Raw genomic sequence first — 21,275 nt, 5'->3', positions numbered from 1 at the left:
ATTCAGGGTGCCAACGCTATATATACCCTGGCGCCTCAGAAATAACATGAAGTGAAAACATGGGACAGCACAGTCAACCCGTATCACTCTGGCATGCTGATATTTTCAAGTCCGGCGATTATAGGATAGCATATAGTTGAGCTCTTTCTCTGATATGGCAACGGATGGTGTGCTGACACAGTTCGCACCAAGCTGCTTAATTTCCGATGTCTCAATGATCTCCCTTGTTAACTGATCTTTGTGGGTGGTGACAATCTGGCTTGTGTTCAATAAAGGATAACACGAGCAGTCACGACAGTGAATTCCTATGTGGCAAGCACCATTCTTAACATTAATTCAATGTTCCCTAAGTCAGACAACGGCCAGTCTGTCCGATGTACGAAAAACCGCAGGAAAGGGGATCGAGTAAACAACATTATTTATACAAGACACATATTTGCTGAGATGATTTTTCTTACAATTGTTAACATCATCTTCTCTATTCTTACCAGTTCTATTCACACGCGATGGAACTTAATCTGACAGTGGCTGAAAACACCACATCAACACCAGCTCTTTTTCCTATTCTTTTCAAATTATGGGACAGAACATGGATGTATGGTATAACGGCCACATTCTTTTCGATGTTGCTTTGTTTGACCCTGTCACCAACTTTCAGTTTTTTTAACATTCTTTTGCTACTGAAGCAAGCATCTCAAGAGGGTATCCAGCCTGAACAAGCCTATCTACTTGACCTGAAAAGCTGCAGGTAACTTTGTGGGTGCAGGATTTTTTCGCAGCATTGCTTAAGCATGACGTCACTATGCCCCTTTTAACTAGTTTCGAATGAGCTGAGCTGTTTGGAAGCAATGGCGTTTTACTTCTGGGCTCAAATGACCAGCAACAATGAACAGCGGTAAAATGCAATGTCAGGTACACAAACTTTATAAGACCGTTTTCTGGCACTTCGTGAGTTATTTCCAGTGGCGCCATAAGACCAGAAAAAACATAACAAAGGTAATCCACGTTGTTTGTCACACCTGCCGAGTCACATTCTACTAAAACAAGACAATCATCAACAAACCTAAACACACTTTTAACATTTATACCCACAAGACGTTTTTCGAGTGCCTTGTCAAACATTGCAAGATAAATGTCGCTGAGCAACGGCGCGATGCATGAACCAATGCATCACGTATATTGTATAAAAATTTCCCTTCCCATTCGGCATAGGTAGATTGAAGGTAAGGAAGTAGCAGTTCTAAAAAGTTTTCTGCCGCAATGCCAGAGGCATTCTGAAATGCTATCGCTCCATAGCGGTCAATTTCTTCACAAATGCACTCTAATAGTTTGTCATGAGGAATGGAATAAAACAAGTATTTAATGTCAATAGAAAATGCTTGCAGTAGCTTGGCATGGTCGTTTTTTAAGAATTCAATTACTTCTTGCGACGTTTTCACCCGATAAGGATCGTCAATGGTTAGCAGAGCTAGGTTCTTCTGCAAAAACTTGCCTAAGCACTTTTGCCATGTGCCATTCTCAGAAACGATTACGCGTAAGGGCATGCCTAGTTTATGTGTTTTTGCGCTGAAGAACATATTAAGGCTCAGCTTTTTACATTTTTCTTTGGAGGATAACAGCGCTTCCAAATTGAGTTTCTTGCACATTTGTTTTCGCTTGCAATCTAGCTTTTTCGAGGCAAGTCTTTCTACACTCTTTAAACAGAGAACCCACCGCTTAATCTGCTTTCTGTTCGAAGCCATTCCTTGAAAGCACAGCAAAGTCCCCTTCCTTATCCGCAGTTAAAACATTTACGCAGTTAAAAGCAGAGTTAAAAACATTCTCTATGTGTGCAGCTAAGGCTTGAATTGCTTCATCTTTATTCGACTGAGAAACAGAGACGTGTGAATTATTTGCTAGTGTGACATATGAGGACGGAATTTTTACGCAGAAAGCAGGCGCATTGTTCTAGGTTTAAAAGATATGAAGCTTTTTAAAAGCAGTAACAATGTTCTGAGCACTATTCAAGAGGTTACCCGGCCGGAACACAACATAGTGTGTCTTGATTCTATTCCCTACTCGATCGGGGTCTATTTTTCTATTGGATTTGCGTAACAGGAGTAGGCATACGCACTCTTGCTTACGGAGAGCGTGTTGATCGCGATAAGAAAGGGGGACATAAACGCCACTGAAGCACCCTTGCACCTCAACGAGAAAGGTTCAACGGTGATTATTTGAAGAAATCATGAGTACAGCACATGGAAACTTCTATATAATCTATCACTTCGACGGTATTTCATGTGATGCTGCCCGTTCCATATGAACGCCCCTCATAGGCCTGCATCGATTGGTACACCTTTTTGGTGTGCTCAGTAAAACGTGCGACATTTGACACTTCCGGCATGCAGTTGTTCCGGCAGACATATTGGATGATTGCTTGCAGACTACGCCAAAACCATTTCGATTGTAAATAATCTAGCCATGCTGCTAAGGTTGAGCGGGGCTCAAACGCACTATGCAACGCCCCGATTTTCATGCTGGCAGTGCTTGATACTACCTAATGTCAACTGACAGAGAGCTCAGACGATGAGGCTTCCCTGATTTTCGCCCCATATGCTCCAATCCTGGCGGCCGATTTTTGATGGAGGCGAAAGGCAAGGCGATTGTATACCATGCGATGTGACTGCACGATAGAAAATCGAAATTTCCACAGCTTTCCTATACAGCATCTCTCATATCCTGATTCGCTTTAATTCATTAAACCGCATAAACCCTACCATACCATATCATACCACAGTTTACCTTGTTTATAGACTAATATGCTAATAGGATTAACAGTAGCTATGCTTCAAATGTCGTTTTTTTTTTCGTTCAAAAGCACAGCAGGAACATGAGTGGCACTTGCGACAAAGGTGTTTTATATTGCATATCGCTTTCTCTAGGTATAAGGGATGTCGAACAGGCGCGCTGTTACGCAAATGAATTGTTAAATGATCACGCAAACAACTATAGTTCTATTACGCATTCAGTAAGGTCAGCTGAGCATTACCATCGCTGAAAAAAATGGAAGCCATTATTTAAAAGAATATCAATCATTTCGTATTAAAGCAGTAAAACAGAAAGGGTAATTGCAGGCTTCTTGGAAATTAGATCTGCTGGTACCCAAAGTAGGCATCATCAATATATTGTATCTTTGTCTGTGGTAGACTTTAGACTGCTTAGGCTACTGAAATGAATTTTGTGTCCTCTTGTGAATTTGTTTGTAATATTAGCTATCAATGGATTCTGGTGTTTTGTGTTCCATAGTTGACAATTCTTCATCAAAAAGCGCGCTTTACCTCCTAAAACTAGTTCACAATATCGCGGTCTGTGTTTTTCCCTGTTATTGTCCTTAAAGTGCTAAGCAAGTTGGACGACCATTACGCCCCGGTAATGGCTGATACTAGTACTTGTCGTTCTGGTGGGCTCCGTTAATTTCGACCACCTGTGGTTCTTTAAAGTCAACTGACCCCCCTTCACTGGACATTGTGTTCGATGGCAGTAGCTGGGACACATTTGCCTTGGAACGGCAGAAAAAAAACGTTTTTAAAAGAGCTATAAAAGCGAAGTTAGATATAATCAGACCAAATTTACCCTTCCTTTCTGAGTGCGGTCCACCTCCAAAGCTTTTTTTTTATCTCCCACCTGGTCGCCGTTATGCTTCCGCCCCCCCCCCCCCCCCCCCCGTGTATAAAATTTGCCTTACTCCCCACTAGTCACCCTTTGGCCTTGTTGCCCAGCCTTCGCAAGCAAAATTCACCATCTCCTCATTTATTAATAGCAGACTCTGTTAGGTTTCAACATCATGGCCCAAACTGCCTTTGCACGATTTGTTTCTATTTTTAGTTTTTCATGCCCGAGTGCTTCCAGGGCGGCTGTAGCGCCATAGGTGCGTCCGTTCCCCGTGCACTTGTTTTTCTCCCCGTGAATATAGCTTGACCTGGGCTGCCTCCTCACGTCGCAAAGGTTCGCCGCAGTCATGGTGTCCTGGGCAGTCACGCCAGAAAACCGTATTCGGAGGACACCCAGTTCGTGCTCTCGAGCAGCCAAAGAAGTCTGGAGCGTTTCTGAATGACTCAGTTCAGCGACCGCACACGCAAAGAAGTGTGCAGTGTGACGGTACAGGGCACAGACCAGAGGCAAAAGGACTGCCCTGGTTGCGGGACCAATCTTGTTATCCTTGTCCAGAATAGCCGCAACGATCTGCTCAAGGACCTTCATGGAGTCAGTGTCCGAGCCAAGCTCCAAGCGTTTTGACTGCGGTGACTACGAGTCCGCAGTCGGCCGTGGCGGAAGGCCCAGGACCCAGACAGCTGAGAGATGTCGCATTCCAAATGGAGACTGGCGGAGGTGGAGGCAGGGTGGGACGCACGAAGCACACCAAAAGGTGCAAGGAAGTCGGGTTAGTACGAAGCCAGGTTCACAACGGTGTTAGGAGCCGCCCGACATGAGGACGCGTCGCAAGAGACGGTGGGCTCCTCGAGTAGCCTCGTCGGCCATGGCCAAACAGGCAGTCGGTAGGCCTAACCAGCCAGCATCCACAGACCAGAACGCAGAAAAAACCGATCCAAGAGCACGGACCCCCAGAAACGAGGCCACTCGGAGATTCTCCCAGGTCTTACCGGGCTCCTCCGAGTAACGCGGCTACCAAGACACCCGGCAAATAATATTAAAGCCAAGTAGCAAATGAGAAGAGAAAACAACCGCCTGCCTGCCAGGAGGGTGGGAGATCATCAAGCCGATAGCTCGGGTTTTTTTCCCTGCCTCCCCCATCACTATGATGGAAAATAAAGGTATTATTATTATTATCTGCCATCGACGACAAGATAGAGTAAGAACTGTTTTATTAACAAGAAAGGAAGAAATAAAACTAGCCACGAATGAGCCCCAAACGCATTTCATCTACACGTCGCATCCTCTTCTCTCCAGAATGAGAAGCGCGATACTTGCACCTGATTAAAATTTGATAAGCGAACAGGATTGTCCACGCTTAGTGCAAACACGAGAGCATGTGGTCGATGCATTTAAATCGCCATTGAGTCAGACCCGGCCCCACATCGGAGCAAAGTAGCGCCGGCGCAGTGGGATGGCAAGGCGGCGCTTCGCGTCTTCATGCGCGGCCAGGACGGACACAGTGGTGTTACAAGAAAATCAACGCTCTACCGCGTGTTCTCGCTAAGTGCGGACGACCTGGTACATGCTTGATTAAGTGTTGCCAAAGGGTAACTGAGCTCATTAGCTCCTCCCCTCCGCCCCCCTCAAAACTAGAGATGGACGCGGCATGTTCGATTGTAGTGCAAGTCGAGCGTGAGACGCTCACTGAGGTATAAGATGGAGCTGTGCGAAAGTCTACTTTGAAAATTCTGTCTTCAAGACTGGCATACCTGGGATTGTCAACCTCTTGATCCTTCTCGTTCGTTATCTAAGGTGAACTATGGTCACCTGAAAGGGTACAATGATATATTATAGTTATGTAGACAAGGAGACATAATATTTCAGGTACTATCCCTATAATGTTTACTGGGGATGGAAAGCTTGGAATGCAGGTGCTCGCTGATAATTGCATTTTACCACTATATACCCTTCAAGAAAAAAGTGCTAAGCTGCTGTGTTGTTTTACTGTTAATCACTTATGAGGCAGAAACGTGGAGGCTTAGAGAAGCGGTTGAACTTGACATTAAGGCGGCGCCATAAGCTGATGAAAAGAAAAGTATAGGTGCAATGCTGGAATACAGAAATACAACAGAGTGGCTGACAAAAAAAAAACATGAGTCACTGCCAACTTATTGGAAATCAAGAAGGATAATTGAGCATGGATAGGGCATGTAAAGCAAAGATAAAAACTGTCGGTTTTCGAGGTAATAGAGTGAGCATAGAAGGGGACGTCAGAAACTCACACCGGGAGGATAATATTAGGCAGCTTGCAAGGAGAACGTGAACGCACTTGGTACAGAGTGACTTGGGTGTCAGTCTTCAGAGAGATGTATCCCTGCCCTGAAAGTCGACAATCTTATCGTGCTGATGATGATTGTGCGTGATGGAATATTACGCAAAAACCTGTTTCACCAATGTGGCTCACAGTCAGGCTTCGTCCCGCCTGAAAGACTTGTAGGGATTTTCGGGCATGCATTCAAGTATGCATGCATTCCCATAGGCAGCTTTAATGGCCTGTGACGCGCGCCGCGAGCGCAGTCACAAAAAGAGCAGTAAAGGCGTACAGAGAAAAAACTGCACCAATTTCCGGCGCCGCTCGAACAGGTGCGATGAAGCACCCTGACAGGAACGATACACTTTCTGGTCCAGGGTAAAACCATCAGACATTTCCCTTGCTTCAACGCACACAGCTGTCGACGAGAGGTGCAGAAACAGGTCTGGACTCCAAGGCATGAGAAGCGACAGCATGAAGGAATTCAAAAGGCAATGCGTCGACTCCTAACACATAGAACGGTAGCGGTGTGAAGTTTCCAGCTGTTTAGAAGAAAACTTTTGGACATTCCTGGATTCAGACTACGGCATATTGAAGCTTCACAACGGTACGTAACCTTCCAGTGCTAGCGAACGTGGATAGGTTCGCTTTGCTCAGCCGCATAGCTTTATCGCAAGTCTAAACTTTGTTATTATGCATTCAGGCAGAGAAAAAATATGAATCAGAAATACCGGATTTTATTGATTAGTCAACTTTATAATCTGAAGATTGGGCTTTGCGGTAGTGGGTTGGGAAAAGTTTTGTAGGAAAGGAAAACTTTCCAATCGACGTTTTAATAGCAGCGCGTCATTAATATAGCCAAATCACATACCAAATAGCCTAATACACCTAATCGTAATAACCTCGAGTATCAATGAAATAATTGGATGAGATGTTTGCGTTAGGTGCCTAGCCTGCCTATGGTAAATAGCAAGTAATTGTGTGTGTGTGTGTGTGTGTGTGTGTGTGTGTGTGTGTGTGTGTGTGTGTGTGTGTGTGTGTGTGTGTGTGTGTGTGTGTGTGTGTGTGTGTGTGTGTGTGTGTGTGTGTGTGTGTGTGTGTGTGTGTGTGTGTGTGTGTGTGTGTGTGTGTGTGTGTGTGTGTGTGTGTGTGTGTGTGTGTGTGTGTGTGTGTGTGTGTGTGTGTGTGTGTGTGTGTGTGTGTGTGTGTGTGTGTGTGTGTGTGTGTGTGTGTGTGTGTGTGTGTGTGTGTGTGTGTGTGTGTGTGTGTGTGTGTGTGTGTGTGTGTGTGTGTGTGTGTGTGTGTGTGTGTGTGTGTGTGTGTGTGTGTGTGTGTGTGTGTGTGTGTGTGTGTGTGTGTGTGTGTGTGTGTGTGTGTGTGTGTGTGTGTGTGTGTGTGTGTGTGTGTGTGTGTGTGTGTGTGTGTGTGTGTGTGTGTGTGTGTGTGTGTGTGTGTGTGTGTGTGTGTGTGTGTGTGTGTGTGTGTGTGTGTGTGTGTGTGTGTGTGTGTGTGTGTGTGTGTGTGTGTGTGTGTGTGTGTGTGTGTGTGTGTGTGTGTGTGTGTGTGTGTGTGTGTGTGTGTGTGTGTGTGTGTGTGTGTGTGTGTGTGTGTGTGTGTGTGTGTGTGTGTGTGTGTGTGTGTGTGTGTGTGTGTGTGTGTGTGTGTGTGTGTGTGTGTGTGTGTGTGTGTGTGTGTGTGTGTGTGTGTGTGTGTGTGTGTGTGTGTGTGTGTGTGTGTGTGTGTGTGTGTGTGTGTGTGTGTGTGTGTGTGTGTGTGTGTGTGTGTGTGTGTGTGTGTGTGTGTGTGTGTGTGTGTGTGTGTGTGTGTGTGTGCGCGCGCGCGCGCGCGAGAGCGCCTGCCGACCGCCAAAACTATTCATTGCGCAGATGGGAAACACGCGTTCTGTATGCCAGAATGCAATTTCAGAGCCAGACGGGACACCGAAATTACCTTCGTTTAACTGAGACAGTTGTTTTGAAACAGAAGAAAAACAACCGCAAGACACTAATTGGATCCCAACCAAAGTCATCAGAAATTCAAAGAGGGCACTTTGGCGGACTACTTGGTGAATTCGTGTATGGTAACAAAAACAGCGCCAAAAATAGGACGTGGCAGCGCAACACAGGCGCTAAACTAACCACTGAGGTATATTGACAGACTAGGGGAATTAGCCACCCACAAAAAAAAAAAAAAGAAATGAATACAACCTACAAAGTGTCAGAAATGCATTTTTACGCGGAAAAATGCGCATGTGATGCAGGTAAATATATTTATATTTGTGACTAGACAAAAGACAGGAGAAAACTAGCACGTCAGATTGGGCGTCAACGATGATGATAAGAACGATAAGCACAGCCGTTTTTAGCCGGCATGGAAGTGGTAATCGAGTGAGGGTAGTTCAGTACTGTGCGATGTAATAGTCATGGCGCTGGCACAATCTTCACCAATCTTATATTTGCATGCACAAGAGCTGGAATATTTTGCGTGTACATTCATCAGTGGGCCTCTTCATACTGCTACACATGGATGAGCAGTTGTCATAGCACGACGCACAATGCACTGCCATGTTACAGCCGGTTACAGTGCGGAGGATGTTCATATGCTATGTCTGGCTCACATAGCATTTACGAATGAAGGGGTTATCGTGTTTGCGACTCCAGTCATCCATGGTACGAAGCGAGTTCCGTGCTTCTTAGCATCCCCTACTCTCCTTTTGTGTCAGATTAGCGTTGCTGCAAATTTATGTAAGTTTGTTTGAGGCTGAAAACACTAAGAATACTTGCTTGGCCAACGATCTGCTTTAGCCTGCGTAAAATCTGGTCTTTACCTCTGTACAGTAATTCGCCTTGGCTGTGCAGTTGCCTCGAAGGTCTCATGGAAATATTTCCGCAGTTTTCCATGGCAGGTGGGCAGGATTTCCTGTACCTGTTTTCCTGCATGTACATGTACCTGCACATGTTTTTTCTCGGCGACGCTGCTCATAACGGTCTCGGCAATGCCTCATTTTAGGAGTTTTGAGTGCGACGAGGTGAATAAAAGGTTCTCCTTTCGTGAGCGTACCTCGTAGCGCCAGTAAACGTGGTCCGGGAAGACAAACAAGCTCAGGAAAAGTGACCATATTCAGTTTTCATTCGGTACTGCTTTGGCTTCAAAGAAAAACAGCCAATTTGTCACAGTGACATAAAGAGGCATCCAGAAACTTATCAGGTTAAGGCGACACCGAGGTGTTTTGAAAAGCTACATTATTACATTCGCACTTATGCCGTAGAGGGCTGATTCTCTGCGAAGCATTCACAACTTTTCGAAAGCGCATATTTCTTTACAGCGATAGTGTTAGACAACCAAAATTTGACAAGGTGAATTAAAGGCATCTGAAACCAAATAAATGCTTTAATTACATTGAGGTTTTGTTCATAATGGTCACTTATTTCCAGTTCGCTATGTTCCAGCTGAGTAATGATTTTTCACAGGATATGTGTGTGTACCAAGCGTGTTGATGAGAATATCTGTTTTATTGATTTAGACATTCTTTGGGAAAGCAGATGACCATGCAGAAGTAGGAGGGAGACGAAAAGGTAAAATGCAGGTAAGGATGGGATGCAACGCAATTGGAAAAGCACAGATCTGTAGAACTGAAAGAACGCGGCTAAAGGCAATTTAACCTAAAATGAAGGCACTTAATGCCGAGAGCTATGGAAATGAACTTGCCTTAACTTAACAGGGACATTAGAAGGCAGGGATGTAGCAGTGCAGGTCAGAGATCAAGCACCATTTAATGGTTATATAGCCGAGATAAAGAAGAAATGGGTATAGTTGGGGCATGTAGCTCGAAAATAAGATTACCGATGGACGCTAAGACTGACAGACCGGACTCCAAGAGTCAAGCGTAGCAGAGGCCAGCAAAAAGGTGGGTGAGCTTGTGAGATTAGGCTGTCATAGGATTGGGTATTTAATTGAGGAAATATGAGATATGACTTCGCTCCGCAGTGAATCTAGTCAGGCGTGTGATAATGAGACAAAGCGTGAGCTGCTTATTTTATGTCTTATAAAGGTGTCAATACCATTGAAAAAAGCAGTCATGGTGGCCGTATATACAATGATAGGCTTTAAAATTTTAACAACCAGGATTACTGATAGTCAGACAGGTCGCACAGTCGCAGTGTTTCATGATTTAACCCCATCTGTGGCGGTCATATTTCAACGAGGGCCAAATGCAAAAGCACTTGTGTGCTGTGGTAGACTAGTGAAACGTAGCGAGCACCGCATCGTCAATAATTAGGTCACATGCATCGAACAATGCAAATATTCGTCATTAATTCCTTTGACTTCCTCTTCCATGAGTTCCCTTTTGGGTCAGCTCAGGCGTCCTCTCCAAAGCGAGAGACATATGCTGCGCCTTTACTGATCTTATACCTGCGGAATTACCAGGACACCCTCTGGGTCTATTTGTTGCAAACTTGAAAGTTATTGCTGATAGAAATATAATCAGCAAAGTATGCCGTATCATTGTACAGTACCATCAAGTGGCGGTAATCTTGGCTTCACTCGTAGATATACTCTACACTAGCGCAAGGTGTGCAACGTACACAGTATTGACCACTTGTCCGGTGCGGGCGACAGCGTCGTTTGCGGAAGCTGCTGACATAGAGTTACAGGATGCGCAACCCCCAAAAAAGCAAAATGTGTTCAATACTCCGTCCAAGCGTTCATTACTCCACATGAATGTGACCCGCATGTTGCCCCCAATACAGTACCGGAGTACAGGATATCCGGTCTTCGCGACAACCGAAATGGAAGAATACATTTGAAGGGAAGGTTTGGTGCCAAGAACAAAATTTACTCCGTCCAATAAATTACCGCGCTATTCCTTAACGCCATAGTAGCCCGGAAATCGCTGAGATGTTTTTCATTTAACCGAAAGCTTTATTAGCCTATTTTAGGCGTCAAATAAAGCGCACAAAACAGCGGAGCGGATGTAGAACACAAAGCATCAAGCTAGAAAAAAAGAAAAGCTTATAATTAGGGAAGAGTTAAACAATGTTGTGACAGAACCGCACGCTCTATGACAAAGCGGAGTTCACGTTGATTTCGAAAAAGTATCTAGCATCTGACTTGGTACGTAACACTGCGTCATCAGCTATTGCGATGGAGACAAAGGCAGACGGAGGTGCTGTTACTGGCAGTTCCTTGCGAATCCCCGGAATCGAGAGTAAACTGTGGGCAGGAACGTCGTTTTCTTCCACATCCTTGTGTGCCAATGTCATGGATGTCGTTCTCTTGGAATATTTCTATCCAGCCTTCTTCAATGACCGCACTCTTTTCTATCCCGTCTTTCAACTTTATCCCTAATCCTCCCTATGCAAAGTAGCATGCCAACAAACATCAACAACGGCTAAGATATCTGGTTCATTAAAGTCTACTGTCTCTTTGTGTGTGTGTGTGTGTGTGTGTGTGTGTGTGTGTGTGTGTGTGTGTGTGTGTGTGTGTGTGTGTGTGTGTGTGTGTGTGTGTGTGTGTGTGTGTGTGTGTGTGTGTGTGTGTGTGTGTGTGTGTGTGTGTGTGTGTGTGTGTGTGTGTGTGTGTGTGTGTGTGTGTGTGTGTGTGTGTGTGTGTGTGTGTGTGTGTGTGTGTGTGTGTGTGTGTGTGTGTGTGTGTGTGTGTGTGTGTGTGTGTGTGTGTGTGTGTGTGTGTGTGTGTGTGTGTGTGTGTGTGTGTGTGTGTGTGTGTGTGTGTGTGTGTGTGTGTGTGTGTGTGTGTGTGTGTGTGTGTGTGTGTGTGTGTGTGTGTGTGTGTGTGTGTGTGTGTGTGTGTGTGTGTGTGTGTGTGTGTGTGTGTGTGTGTGTGTGTGTGTGTGTGTGTGTGTGTGTGTGTGTGTGTGTGTGTGTGTGTGTGTGTGTGTGTGTGTGTGTGTGTGTGTGTGTGTGTGTGTGTGTGTGTGTGTGTGTGTGTGTGTGTGTGTGTGTGTGTGTGTGTGTGTGTGTGTGTGTGTGTGTGTGTGTGTGTGTGTGTGTGTGTGTGTGTGTGTGTGTGTGTGTGTGTGTGTGTGTGTGTGTGTGTGTGTGTGTGTGTGTGTGTGTGTGTGTGTGTGTGTGTGTGTGTGTGTGTGTGTGTGTGTGTGTGTGTGTGTGTGTGTGTGTGTGTGTGTGTGTGTGTGTGTGTGTGTGTGTGTGTGTGTGTGTGTGTGTGTGTGTGTGTGTGTGTGTGTGTGTGTGTGTGTTTGGGACTGTTACTTCGGACAAAACAGCGAAGCGCAAATTACTGCTCCCCGGGTCAGGGAAGGCCGCTAAAGAGCGAGAACAGCGGGGAATATTTTTTTAAATATATGACTGTTTCGCGATCAGTTTGACAAGATGATGTATTTATTAAAGCGGAAGGCCCTCTTTGTTTCACGAGAAGAAAACGCTGTCGCCAAAAGTGTGCACAGAATCGGTCGCCACAAGTCATGATCCCAAAAGAATAACCTGATTTTATACGAAGGTGTATGTCATCTCATCAGTCATCGTTGGTAGCGTAATGCTAAGTTATATAGCGTTTATACTCAGTCATATGACGTTATAAAGTGTCACGTAATCACGACTAGTCATATGATGACATGATACGTCAAGAGGGGCAGAAAACATTAATTGTGAAAAATAGCTTATCCAGCGTCATTTGAGTCATATGTTGTCATTTGAGTCATATGATGACCTTAAAAAATTGATGACGTCACACCGCAGTGAAGTGAAAAAGTGCCACCAGTACGACGTGATTCGTGATGACTTGAAAAACAGTGTTACATCGCATCCACGTGATGCCATGTGATTCAATATGACTTCCAAAAGAAATGTCCCTTGTCAGTATCCCGTGATTCAGGATGACATGTAAATAAGTTATCACATCACACCGGATTCTTTTTGCGAAGAACTGTCCTATAATTCAGAAGGACTTGCAAAAAGTGGTGACGTGTCATCTGAATCACTCGAGAAAATATCGTTAAATTCAGGATGACGTCAAAAAAGCAATGACAACACACTGTCCTGTCCTGACAATGAAACTCCACATCATTCAGAATGATTTGAAAAGCGATGGCGTCAGATCTGCGGCAAAGCGCCCGATCAGGGGTGGCAGTCGCCGCTGCAGTCGATGGTCGCAGCGCACCAGTCGTCTCTGCTACCGTCCGGAGGAGAAACATAGACACGGCTGTAGAGGCCGCAATAGCCCTTGCTTGTATCGGAATAAAGCTAACTTGATCTTTAGCGACAGTAAAACTGCTATCTCTAATATCGGAAAAGGCGGGTCTCGCAAGAAGCAGCCAGCATTCTATCGGGTGCAGGTAAAATCTATCGCAAAATCACCGTAATTTGGAACCCAGAACACACGTCCGTCTCCGGCAACAAGGCGGCCCATGATTTAGCCCGAGATCTCTACTTCCGGGCAAACGCGGAGCTGCCCAACTGCCAGGAGATGGACGAACGTTTGCAAACCTATAAAGAAATCGATGGAAGTTATAGATTAAGAAGACTTCTGATGGCGCCACCGGATCCTAGTTTAAAAATAAAGAGGCCTTTGCCTGGCGGAGATTGCAAGCTGGAAACTTCCCGAACACTGTCTGGTAGTTTCAAACCCAGACTGATGAGGGAAAAGATCATAAATGTAAAATCCGTGAAGCCAGGGGAATCTTAGACCACATATTTTGGGAAGCCCCTAGATTTCCGGACTCTAGGCACAACATCAAAAGTAGAGAAGCCTGGGAGACCAAGCTGAGAAGCGGCCAATAGAATATATGTTTATTCACATTCTCCCTAACTCTCGTTCAACTGAAGAGGCGTACATACTTAATATGTGCATACTTAATGTAGGCTAAAAACTGGCATCAGCAATACCGGATAGGGCTCTAATTATACTGACGGCCCCGCAGCATTCTACGACAATAGGCAATACTGCGTCGAGGAACACACGCCCTGATTTTACGCTGGTTAAGAATGTTAAAAACTACGCGAGGCAAAATACGCAAGAAGCATTGAGCAGCGACCACTATATGCTCCAAATCTGCCTAGACCACAAAAAGCATCGTAAACACAAGGGGCATGCGGGAGCACGGATCGGTCGCTTTTTCGGAAGTCCAAGGATCCTAAACTCGAGTATAAAAGAATATGAAAAATGGGCTGAGTCATTGCTAGCTGCCAGGGACCACGGTACGAGAACGCTGCGTACCTCAGATGATGTCCGGGCGTCGACAACCACGCATTTCACCTGTAGGACGCTAGAAGGGGCATTACCAGAAGATGGAAGAAGCAAAAACATAGTAATAAATTGAAAAATAAAATCGCTGAAATCAGAAGTCAAGCAGGGGAATACGCGTAGACCTTGGCAAAGAACAACTGGCTAACCAAGTGCGAGTCATTGCGGTGGGCATGGCGTGAAGTCCCCATGGAACCTCCTGCAATGCCTGATTGATCCCAGCGCGGGGAGAGCAACAACAGAACCGCAAGAGAAGACTCCATTGCTATTCTGGTACTACCTATGTACAACCAGAGATGGCGAGCCTGTATTACAGTATGAAGGAAATGATAATCCGGAACTTGACAGGGACTTCAAGGTAGAAGAAATGCAGGTGGTTCCGCTCTTCATAAGGAGGGTACGGCGCCAGGACACGACAAAGTTACGGTGGGCTTGCTTGCAAACATGAATGAAAAGGCTCTATGCAACCTGACGGAATACATCAAGGGTTACTGGAGAGCTGGCAAACTGCTCCTGGCGTGGAAATCCGCAGACGTCACCCTTATTCCTAAACTAGGCAAGTAGGTGAATATTAAAAACCTCTGTCCATTCTCACTCCGTGTGCCAGCAAGGTAATGGAGAAAGCAGTGCATGGAAGGTTTTCGGTGTACTTAGAGGAAACCGATTACAATCCTCACACCATGTTTGGCTTCAAGGAGCACCTATCCACGCAAGGCGTACTGCTGCAGCACAAGATGGTGGTTATTGACCCGCCCCCCAAACGTAATATAGAGCCATCTTAGCCTTGCATCTCAAGGGAGCATTTTCTAATGTGAAGCACTTCAAGATACTGGAACACCTGCGGAAGACGCAGCATGAAAAAATGAAGTTTCGAATACATTAAAGACTTCATACAAGACAGAAGATCCCATATAAGATTTGGCGATGTACGGTCACATCCTACGTCTCTGGATAATAGAGGTACGCCACAAGGAGCAGTCTTCTCTCATGTGCTATTCAAACTTACCATTATGTATTTACCAGAACAACTTGATAGCATACAGGGAATTCAGCATTCCCTCTATGCAGATGGCATCAATGCATGGGTGACAGCAGGCAAATCTACCGGACATAAAAGAGGTGCTCCAAGAGGCTGCTTCGGCTGTCCAGAATTATGCGGAAGAGGGTGGGCTTCGCTGCAGTCCGGAGAAATCAGAACTCATTATTATGCGCAGTCCAGGAGATGAAGCCCCTGCCAGAATTACGCTGCATGATGTTGTGATTCCTGAGGTGAAAACAGTGCGCACCGAGAGGCTACTAGTTAATAAGGTTGCCAAAGCACAAATGATTACTAAGCTGCGTACTCTATGCAAGCAAGTAATGCGCATGATCATCCGTGCTCCAGTTCAGGATGTGCAGTGCTCTGTAATTTTGAAGCGAAAGCTTCACTACGCCAGGTAGTTCAAGCTGTTGGGTATGAAATGTTTTCACCTTCAAGTGGCCTCGACAGATACTGTGCCTTTTCTTTCTTATAAACCAATTAACAATGGAAGCGAAATATTCACTCCGCTAGGTATAGCAGGTCTTCGTGTGACATTACTTTTGCCCTTCAAATGATCTTGACCTAATTAAGTGTGGTTGTACACGATTTTGTAGAGTACACCTAAATGAATACTGTCCCTTCGTTTACTTAAAACCTAATTAAACCTGACAGTGAGTCCTGGATTGTTGGTGTTGTTTTTGCGACTGTAGGAAGAAAGAAAAGAAAATGCACAAACCTACTACTGGCTCTGTAGCTGAGCCACCAACGCTGCCTCATGTGAACAGACGAGAAAATAGAGAAGAAAGAAAGAGAAAGAAGAGGAAGAAAGACGTACGGCGCAACAGCCGTCGTCCACCACCGAAGCGGTGGCGGGTGCAATGACGGCCTACAACAGATGCGTTCGGTGGCAGGCTAGCCTCCGCCGCAAGCGGCAGTCACTTATCATACTCAGCCCCGTAGGGCCAGGAGCAGCCACTCCTCCCCCGCCCTGGATTGTGCAATGTCACTTTGTACACTTTTGAAGGTCAAAGACATACAGCGGCTTTCCTTCCTTAGAAATCAAAGTAGAATACACACAAAATATGAAAACACGATCTTGGCCTGGTTAGGTGTAGGTATCCACAATTCTTTGGCATCCATTCAAAAGTATAAAGTTCCTTCCTATCCCGAAAACCTGATTTATGAGCCGTCAGAGTCTTGGATATTTTCACCCGAACAACCTTGAAGATCAAAGACAGATACTGCGCTTTTCATTTCGTATAAATCAATGTACAAATACGAGAAATAAATATACGAGAATAATCTTGATCTGGTTATGTTTAGGTGTCCACAATCGATGACGTCAACATGAAGTGCGCAACCACGCCATAGTCCCGGAGTACACCAAGTTCAAACCTGAAACCAAGATGAACTTCTTTACTAAACCCCTCAGCCTCTTCCCAGCCATAACCAGAAAGAAAACATTCTGCTGAATAAGGAGCTTTACCGTGTGTAATCATGGCTCAGCTTTCGCTTCACACTAGGTTTCACCGAAGCAAAACCACAGCGAATGTTTTATTTGCTTTTCATATCGAAGTGCGTGTTTTGAGCCGATTTCGAGCCTAGAATAAACTAAAATGATGACTTATAACCGAGGCGCTCTGTCCGAATCGGTAAATTGATGCATGCAAAATATTGGTGCTCTGTTCTTCCTGTTGAAATAGCACCTATAACACCGGTCAGGTACGCTATCACTCCAATTGAAAACCGTATTATGGTGCATTCTTATTATGATTGCTTCAACCTGCTTGAATCATCCCCTTCGCCAGGAAAGGTGACAAGGAGAGATACGGACATGACTGTGTTGCTGACGCCAGAGACCGCCTCAGCTGCCCTGAAGAGCGCCGCTCTGGCTACGGTTTTCTTGGTTGGATGGACGGAGCTGAATCGCAAGAGCACCAGGATCGCTGGCCGCACACGCGGAGCCACGCTTCTCGACATTGCGCACCTGGTGAGGCGACTTAAGCAGCAATTCCTTCTTGGCGAGGCCGAATGTTTCCCTTTGTGCAGACCGGAAGGAGATACAGGGGTGAGCGTCGCGCAATAAACGGAACTGTAATGATAGAGAAGATTGAGCGGTTAGCTGGAGGAAACGTGATCCTTATTTTCGGAAATGGGAGGGCGTACAGCAGCAATTACCACTGAGAAGTGGGTCATATAGTGATGATGACATATTGCCATGGGCAATTACAAAAATTGAAATTCTGGTTAAAATCTTCTTAACCGCGAGCTGTTCGCGTGTTTCGAAGCCATAATCTGCTTCCGTGGCCGGCCATATTTTATTGATATTTTAATAAGGTAAACCTACCATCAGGCTTTTGTTTTGACAATGAACCCTTTTTATAATAGCTAGTGCTCTATAGAGACCATATTATATTCCCTTTTAGGTTATATGGGCTAAAATGTCGTCCATGAGACCGGGTGGTTTCACTTGCCTAATTGATGCCTCGTGTTCCGTTGGTGGATGAATATTTTTATTCTTCTCTCCTTGTAAGGGGGACGCTTAGAAGACAATATTTATAAGGTGAGCGTTACTTGTTTTGACAGGAAATATAGGTAAATTGACAATGAACTTTAATTTGGTCAAATGAAAGCGCCCACTATAAGTGCAGGAAGAATATTAGTTGATCCGTGCATCTGTTAATTTCTGGAGGCATCATCAAGGTCTTCTATTGCTTGCATGTTATTACGAACACGCCTCGTTTACGGCAATAGCAGATTGATGGAAAGCCAACTTGATTTTTGCTTTATTATTTTTTTTGTTAATGATGTCGAACGTAATCTTTCGTATTTTCATGCTTTCATTCAAACTTTCTTGGTTTAAAAAAAAAAAAAAGATTCCTTCAGTGTTAGAGATTGTGATATTTATTGATAAACGTTAATCACGACATGTTTTTTCTTCCTTTTTTTTTGCGCAGGTTCTATTTTTGATGTCAACATTTCTCTACTGTACGAAGACTTATCTGGTATGGCCACAAGGCCCGGTGGGTCCAGATCAACATGTGCTGCTGACTGCAGCTGTATGCGACTGCGTCACTGCAATCACTATAGTAAGATATTTTTATACAGTGCATTGCAAAATTAGAGGCGTGCTGTAGAATGCTTCTCCCAACTAAACCGCGGAATCTTCGCAGTTCGCATTTCACACAGAAATGGAATTTTGTCGTTAGTATTTTTTAATACCAAATTTGCTTGAGGTTTTGCTTGATTCAATCAAAATAAGTCCGATGTTCCTACTGTATGCGGCGGCGGCGAAGCAAAAAAAAAAAAAAATCATTGCCCCAACGCCAACACTGGTGGTGCCATCTTATGCAACAACCTTCCGTTGCCTCTTGTTTTTTTCTGACACAGTTGGGGAAACAGCACAACATGGCGCCCCTAGTGTTATCGTTAGGGTGGTTATTTCTTTTGCTTCTCCGCTGCTGTATTTAGTAAGAACACCTGACTTCCTTTGATTGAATCACGCAAGTACCCCAAACAAATTTGATATTAAAAAATACTAACTACAAAGTGCCATTTCTGTGCGAAATTTGAACTGCCAGGATTCCGCGGTTTAGCTGGGCGAAGCATTCTACAACGCGCCTCTAATTGTGCAACGCGCTATAGCGTTTCTTTTTTTTTTTTTTTTGTAGCTGGGGCGGTTTTTCAAATATAAAACGTGCTCGATCAAATGCTGTATATGAGGAAACTCGATCAGCACTAATCAATGCTTTAATGCAAAACGCGCGAGAACGCATCGACACCGAATTATGCATTAGATACTATTACTAAAGCAGACGTCCTACGACCTGCGCCGTGCGTAAAACTACGCTCTCATTCAATGCCACTGTCTTCGTAACAGCCGGTAATTGAAGGCCACAGAGACAGCAAACACGATCTTCATCCTTCCAATGCGGCTGACGCGTGCGGGATAGTGCTTTATGTATTCTTTTTTCTCTGGTCTGGCTTTTTGGTTTGTTGCGAAAGCTGCAGCTGAGAACCAACTGGGTCCTCTGAAGACTCTTCTTTTTTGGTCAGTGGCATGAAAGGGTTAGCGGATATAGCCGACGTCGTAATCCCCAAGATGAAAGTAAGCCAAGTCAGTCTCGATGTCAGCTGTAAGTACCAGAAAGAATAAATGAGTAAAATGATAATCCGTAAAATAATGATGATGAAAGAATAAATGATGATAATCGGAAAGAGAATAAACATGTTAGGTAGTGGTGGTAGACACATTTATTGCCAATATTACAGGGAGTGGACGCGCTGCCCCCCACCTGGCATTTGGAAGCCCCCTCCATGTACGTGGAGGGCCTTCATAGAAAGTAAAGGAAAGCCCTCGGAGAGGTATCCTAGCGAGAGCGCTAGTAATATTGTTGCACTGGTCCTGACCGGAGGTAGTGGCGAGTAGGTGCTCCCAGTAATATAGGGCCACCTCTGGTGAAGGAGGATGTGTGAATGAGAGACAGGTGTGTAGTGTGTGAAAAAAGTCACCATATTTGCCACAGAGCATGCAGGAAGGAGGAAACTGATCAGGAAAGCGGGTGTGGAGAAGGATGGGGTGTGGGGCTGCGCAGCGTTTGTAGCTTGCGCCATTGAGGAGCATGTGTTATTGGGAGAGTTGGGCCAGGGGGTGTGTAAGATCTCTCACTTTCGCGGTATTAATTAAGGATGTCAGGAAAGGACAGCAGGCATTCCCGGGCAACTAAGGAAGGCCGTTCCTCACAAGCCTGGAGAGTGAGACCTCGGGCCAGAGAGTGAGCCTTCTCATTAGGGATGGCCTGCATAAGCGGGTGTCCAAGTAAGTGCGACAGATTGTCGGGGTTGCCAAAAAAGCAAAATTCGGTGGGTGTTGGTGGACGCTAAATCATAGGCAAAGTTGAGGAGAGCCGTTTTAGTATCCGAGATAATGTTTGTGGCGGGCGTTGATGTCACGGCAGCGCAATCGCTGCCTCCTCCGCCTCTGCTGTAGAATAGGAGAGAATTGAGCAAACAGAGCGAAGTTTTGCATAATTGTTTTCTATTGCTAGTATCTTACGATGCACGTTTGCATAAGTGGCCGCATCCACATATGCCACACTGGGGTCTTCTCCATATTTTCTGTGTAAGGCTTGCACCTTGGCTATTCTGCGGTTCCCGTCCCGTTCCAGGTTCATGTTTTTAGGCAGAGGGGGCACCAAAATGTTTGAGCGATTTGAAGGAGGTAATGGGTGCCTCCACATGGAAGTCCCATTGGGAATATGTGCAGTGAAGAGAGCAGTGCGTGACCTGCTAGTATACGCGAAAGGCTGTTAGCGTGGCTTCACGGAGGTATTTCGATCGTGCTCCTTGCTTGGTGAGGGATGAGTAAGGAAAAGCGTAAACGGCTCTGCTAGTAGTGTATGCTTGAGTAAGGCGATGTGTGTTTCTTTCGTGAAGGCCTGTTTTTCGATGTGCTACACGACGGATGAGCCGAGTAGATTCTTGAGGATGAGTCTGGAGGACTTTTATTACAACCCTATGGGCTTCATGAAGTAGAGAGTGATTCCTATCACTCTGATTTGAATTACTAAGGGTATCGGTTGTGGACCGAGTGTCAGAGTGATTGGTGGGCTATTAAGATTAGCGGATTTGAGTCGGTAGAGGAAGAGTTGAGATATAAACGGTGAACATGATAGGCCTCTCTCTTTCACATAGGCGTCAATAATGTTGAGGGTTGCTTGGATGTGGGTCTCTATGGTGACCGTCACTGCCTCGGCATGCCCAGACAGTGATGTCATCTGCATAGAAAGCGAAATATATGTCTACAATTTCAGAACGTTGTCTGAGGAGATGCATAAGAGCAATATTAAAAAGAGTCGGTAAAAGGACCGCCCTTTAAGGTGTACCAGGAGCACCAAACTTGATGTTTGGAAGCATGTGAGGGCCTAGTGTGAGAATCGCTGTTCGGTTGCCGATTGCTGAGGGAAACCCTTATGTAGTTATGCATATGGCTGCCTACTTGGAGTGTTTGTAGATTATTAAGAATGTCAGAGTTTGTTACATTATCAAATGCTTTGCTGAGGTAAACTCCAAAAATAGCTCGTGCATCGG

General features: G+C 45.2%; 1 protein-coding gene across 1 annotated transcript in view; it reads left to right on the top strand.

Annotated features, from left to right (window-relative positions):
* Positions 1–6,416: 6,416 nt before the first annotated feature.
* Positions 6,417–21,275, top strand: part of LOC146178707 (multidrug resistance-associated protein 1-like) — a 100,495-nt gene continuing 85,636 nt past the window's right edge. Inside the window, exons 1-3 of the mRNA XM_084579791.1 lie at positions 6,417–6,551; positions 16,994–17,175; positions 18,143–18,274. Of these exons, the coding sequence (XP_084435917.1) occupies positions 17,020–17,175; positions 18,143–18,274 (288 nt within the window). The 5' untranslated portion in view covers positions 6,417–6,551; positions 16,994–17,019. The remainder of the gene's footprint in view (positions 6,552–16,993; positions 17,176–18,142; positions 18,275–21,275) is intronic.

The sequence above is a fragment of the Amblyomma maculatum genome, chromosome 9 (genome assembly GCF_055883805.1).
Source record: "Amblyomma maculatum isolate TAMU_Amacu chromosome 9, ASM5588380v1, whole genome shotgun sequence".
NCBI lineage: Eukaryota > Metazoa > Arthropoda > Arachnida > Ixodida > Ixodidae > Amblyomma > Amblyomma maculatum.
The sequence above is the reverse complement of the archived record's forward strand: the minus strand, read 5'-3'. Positions and strand labels throughout refer to the sequence as shown.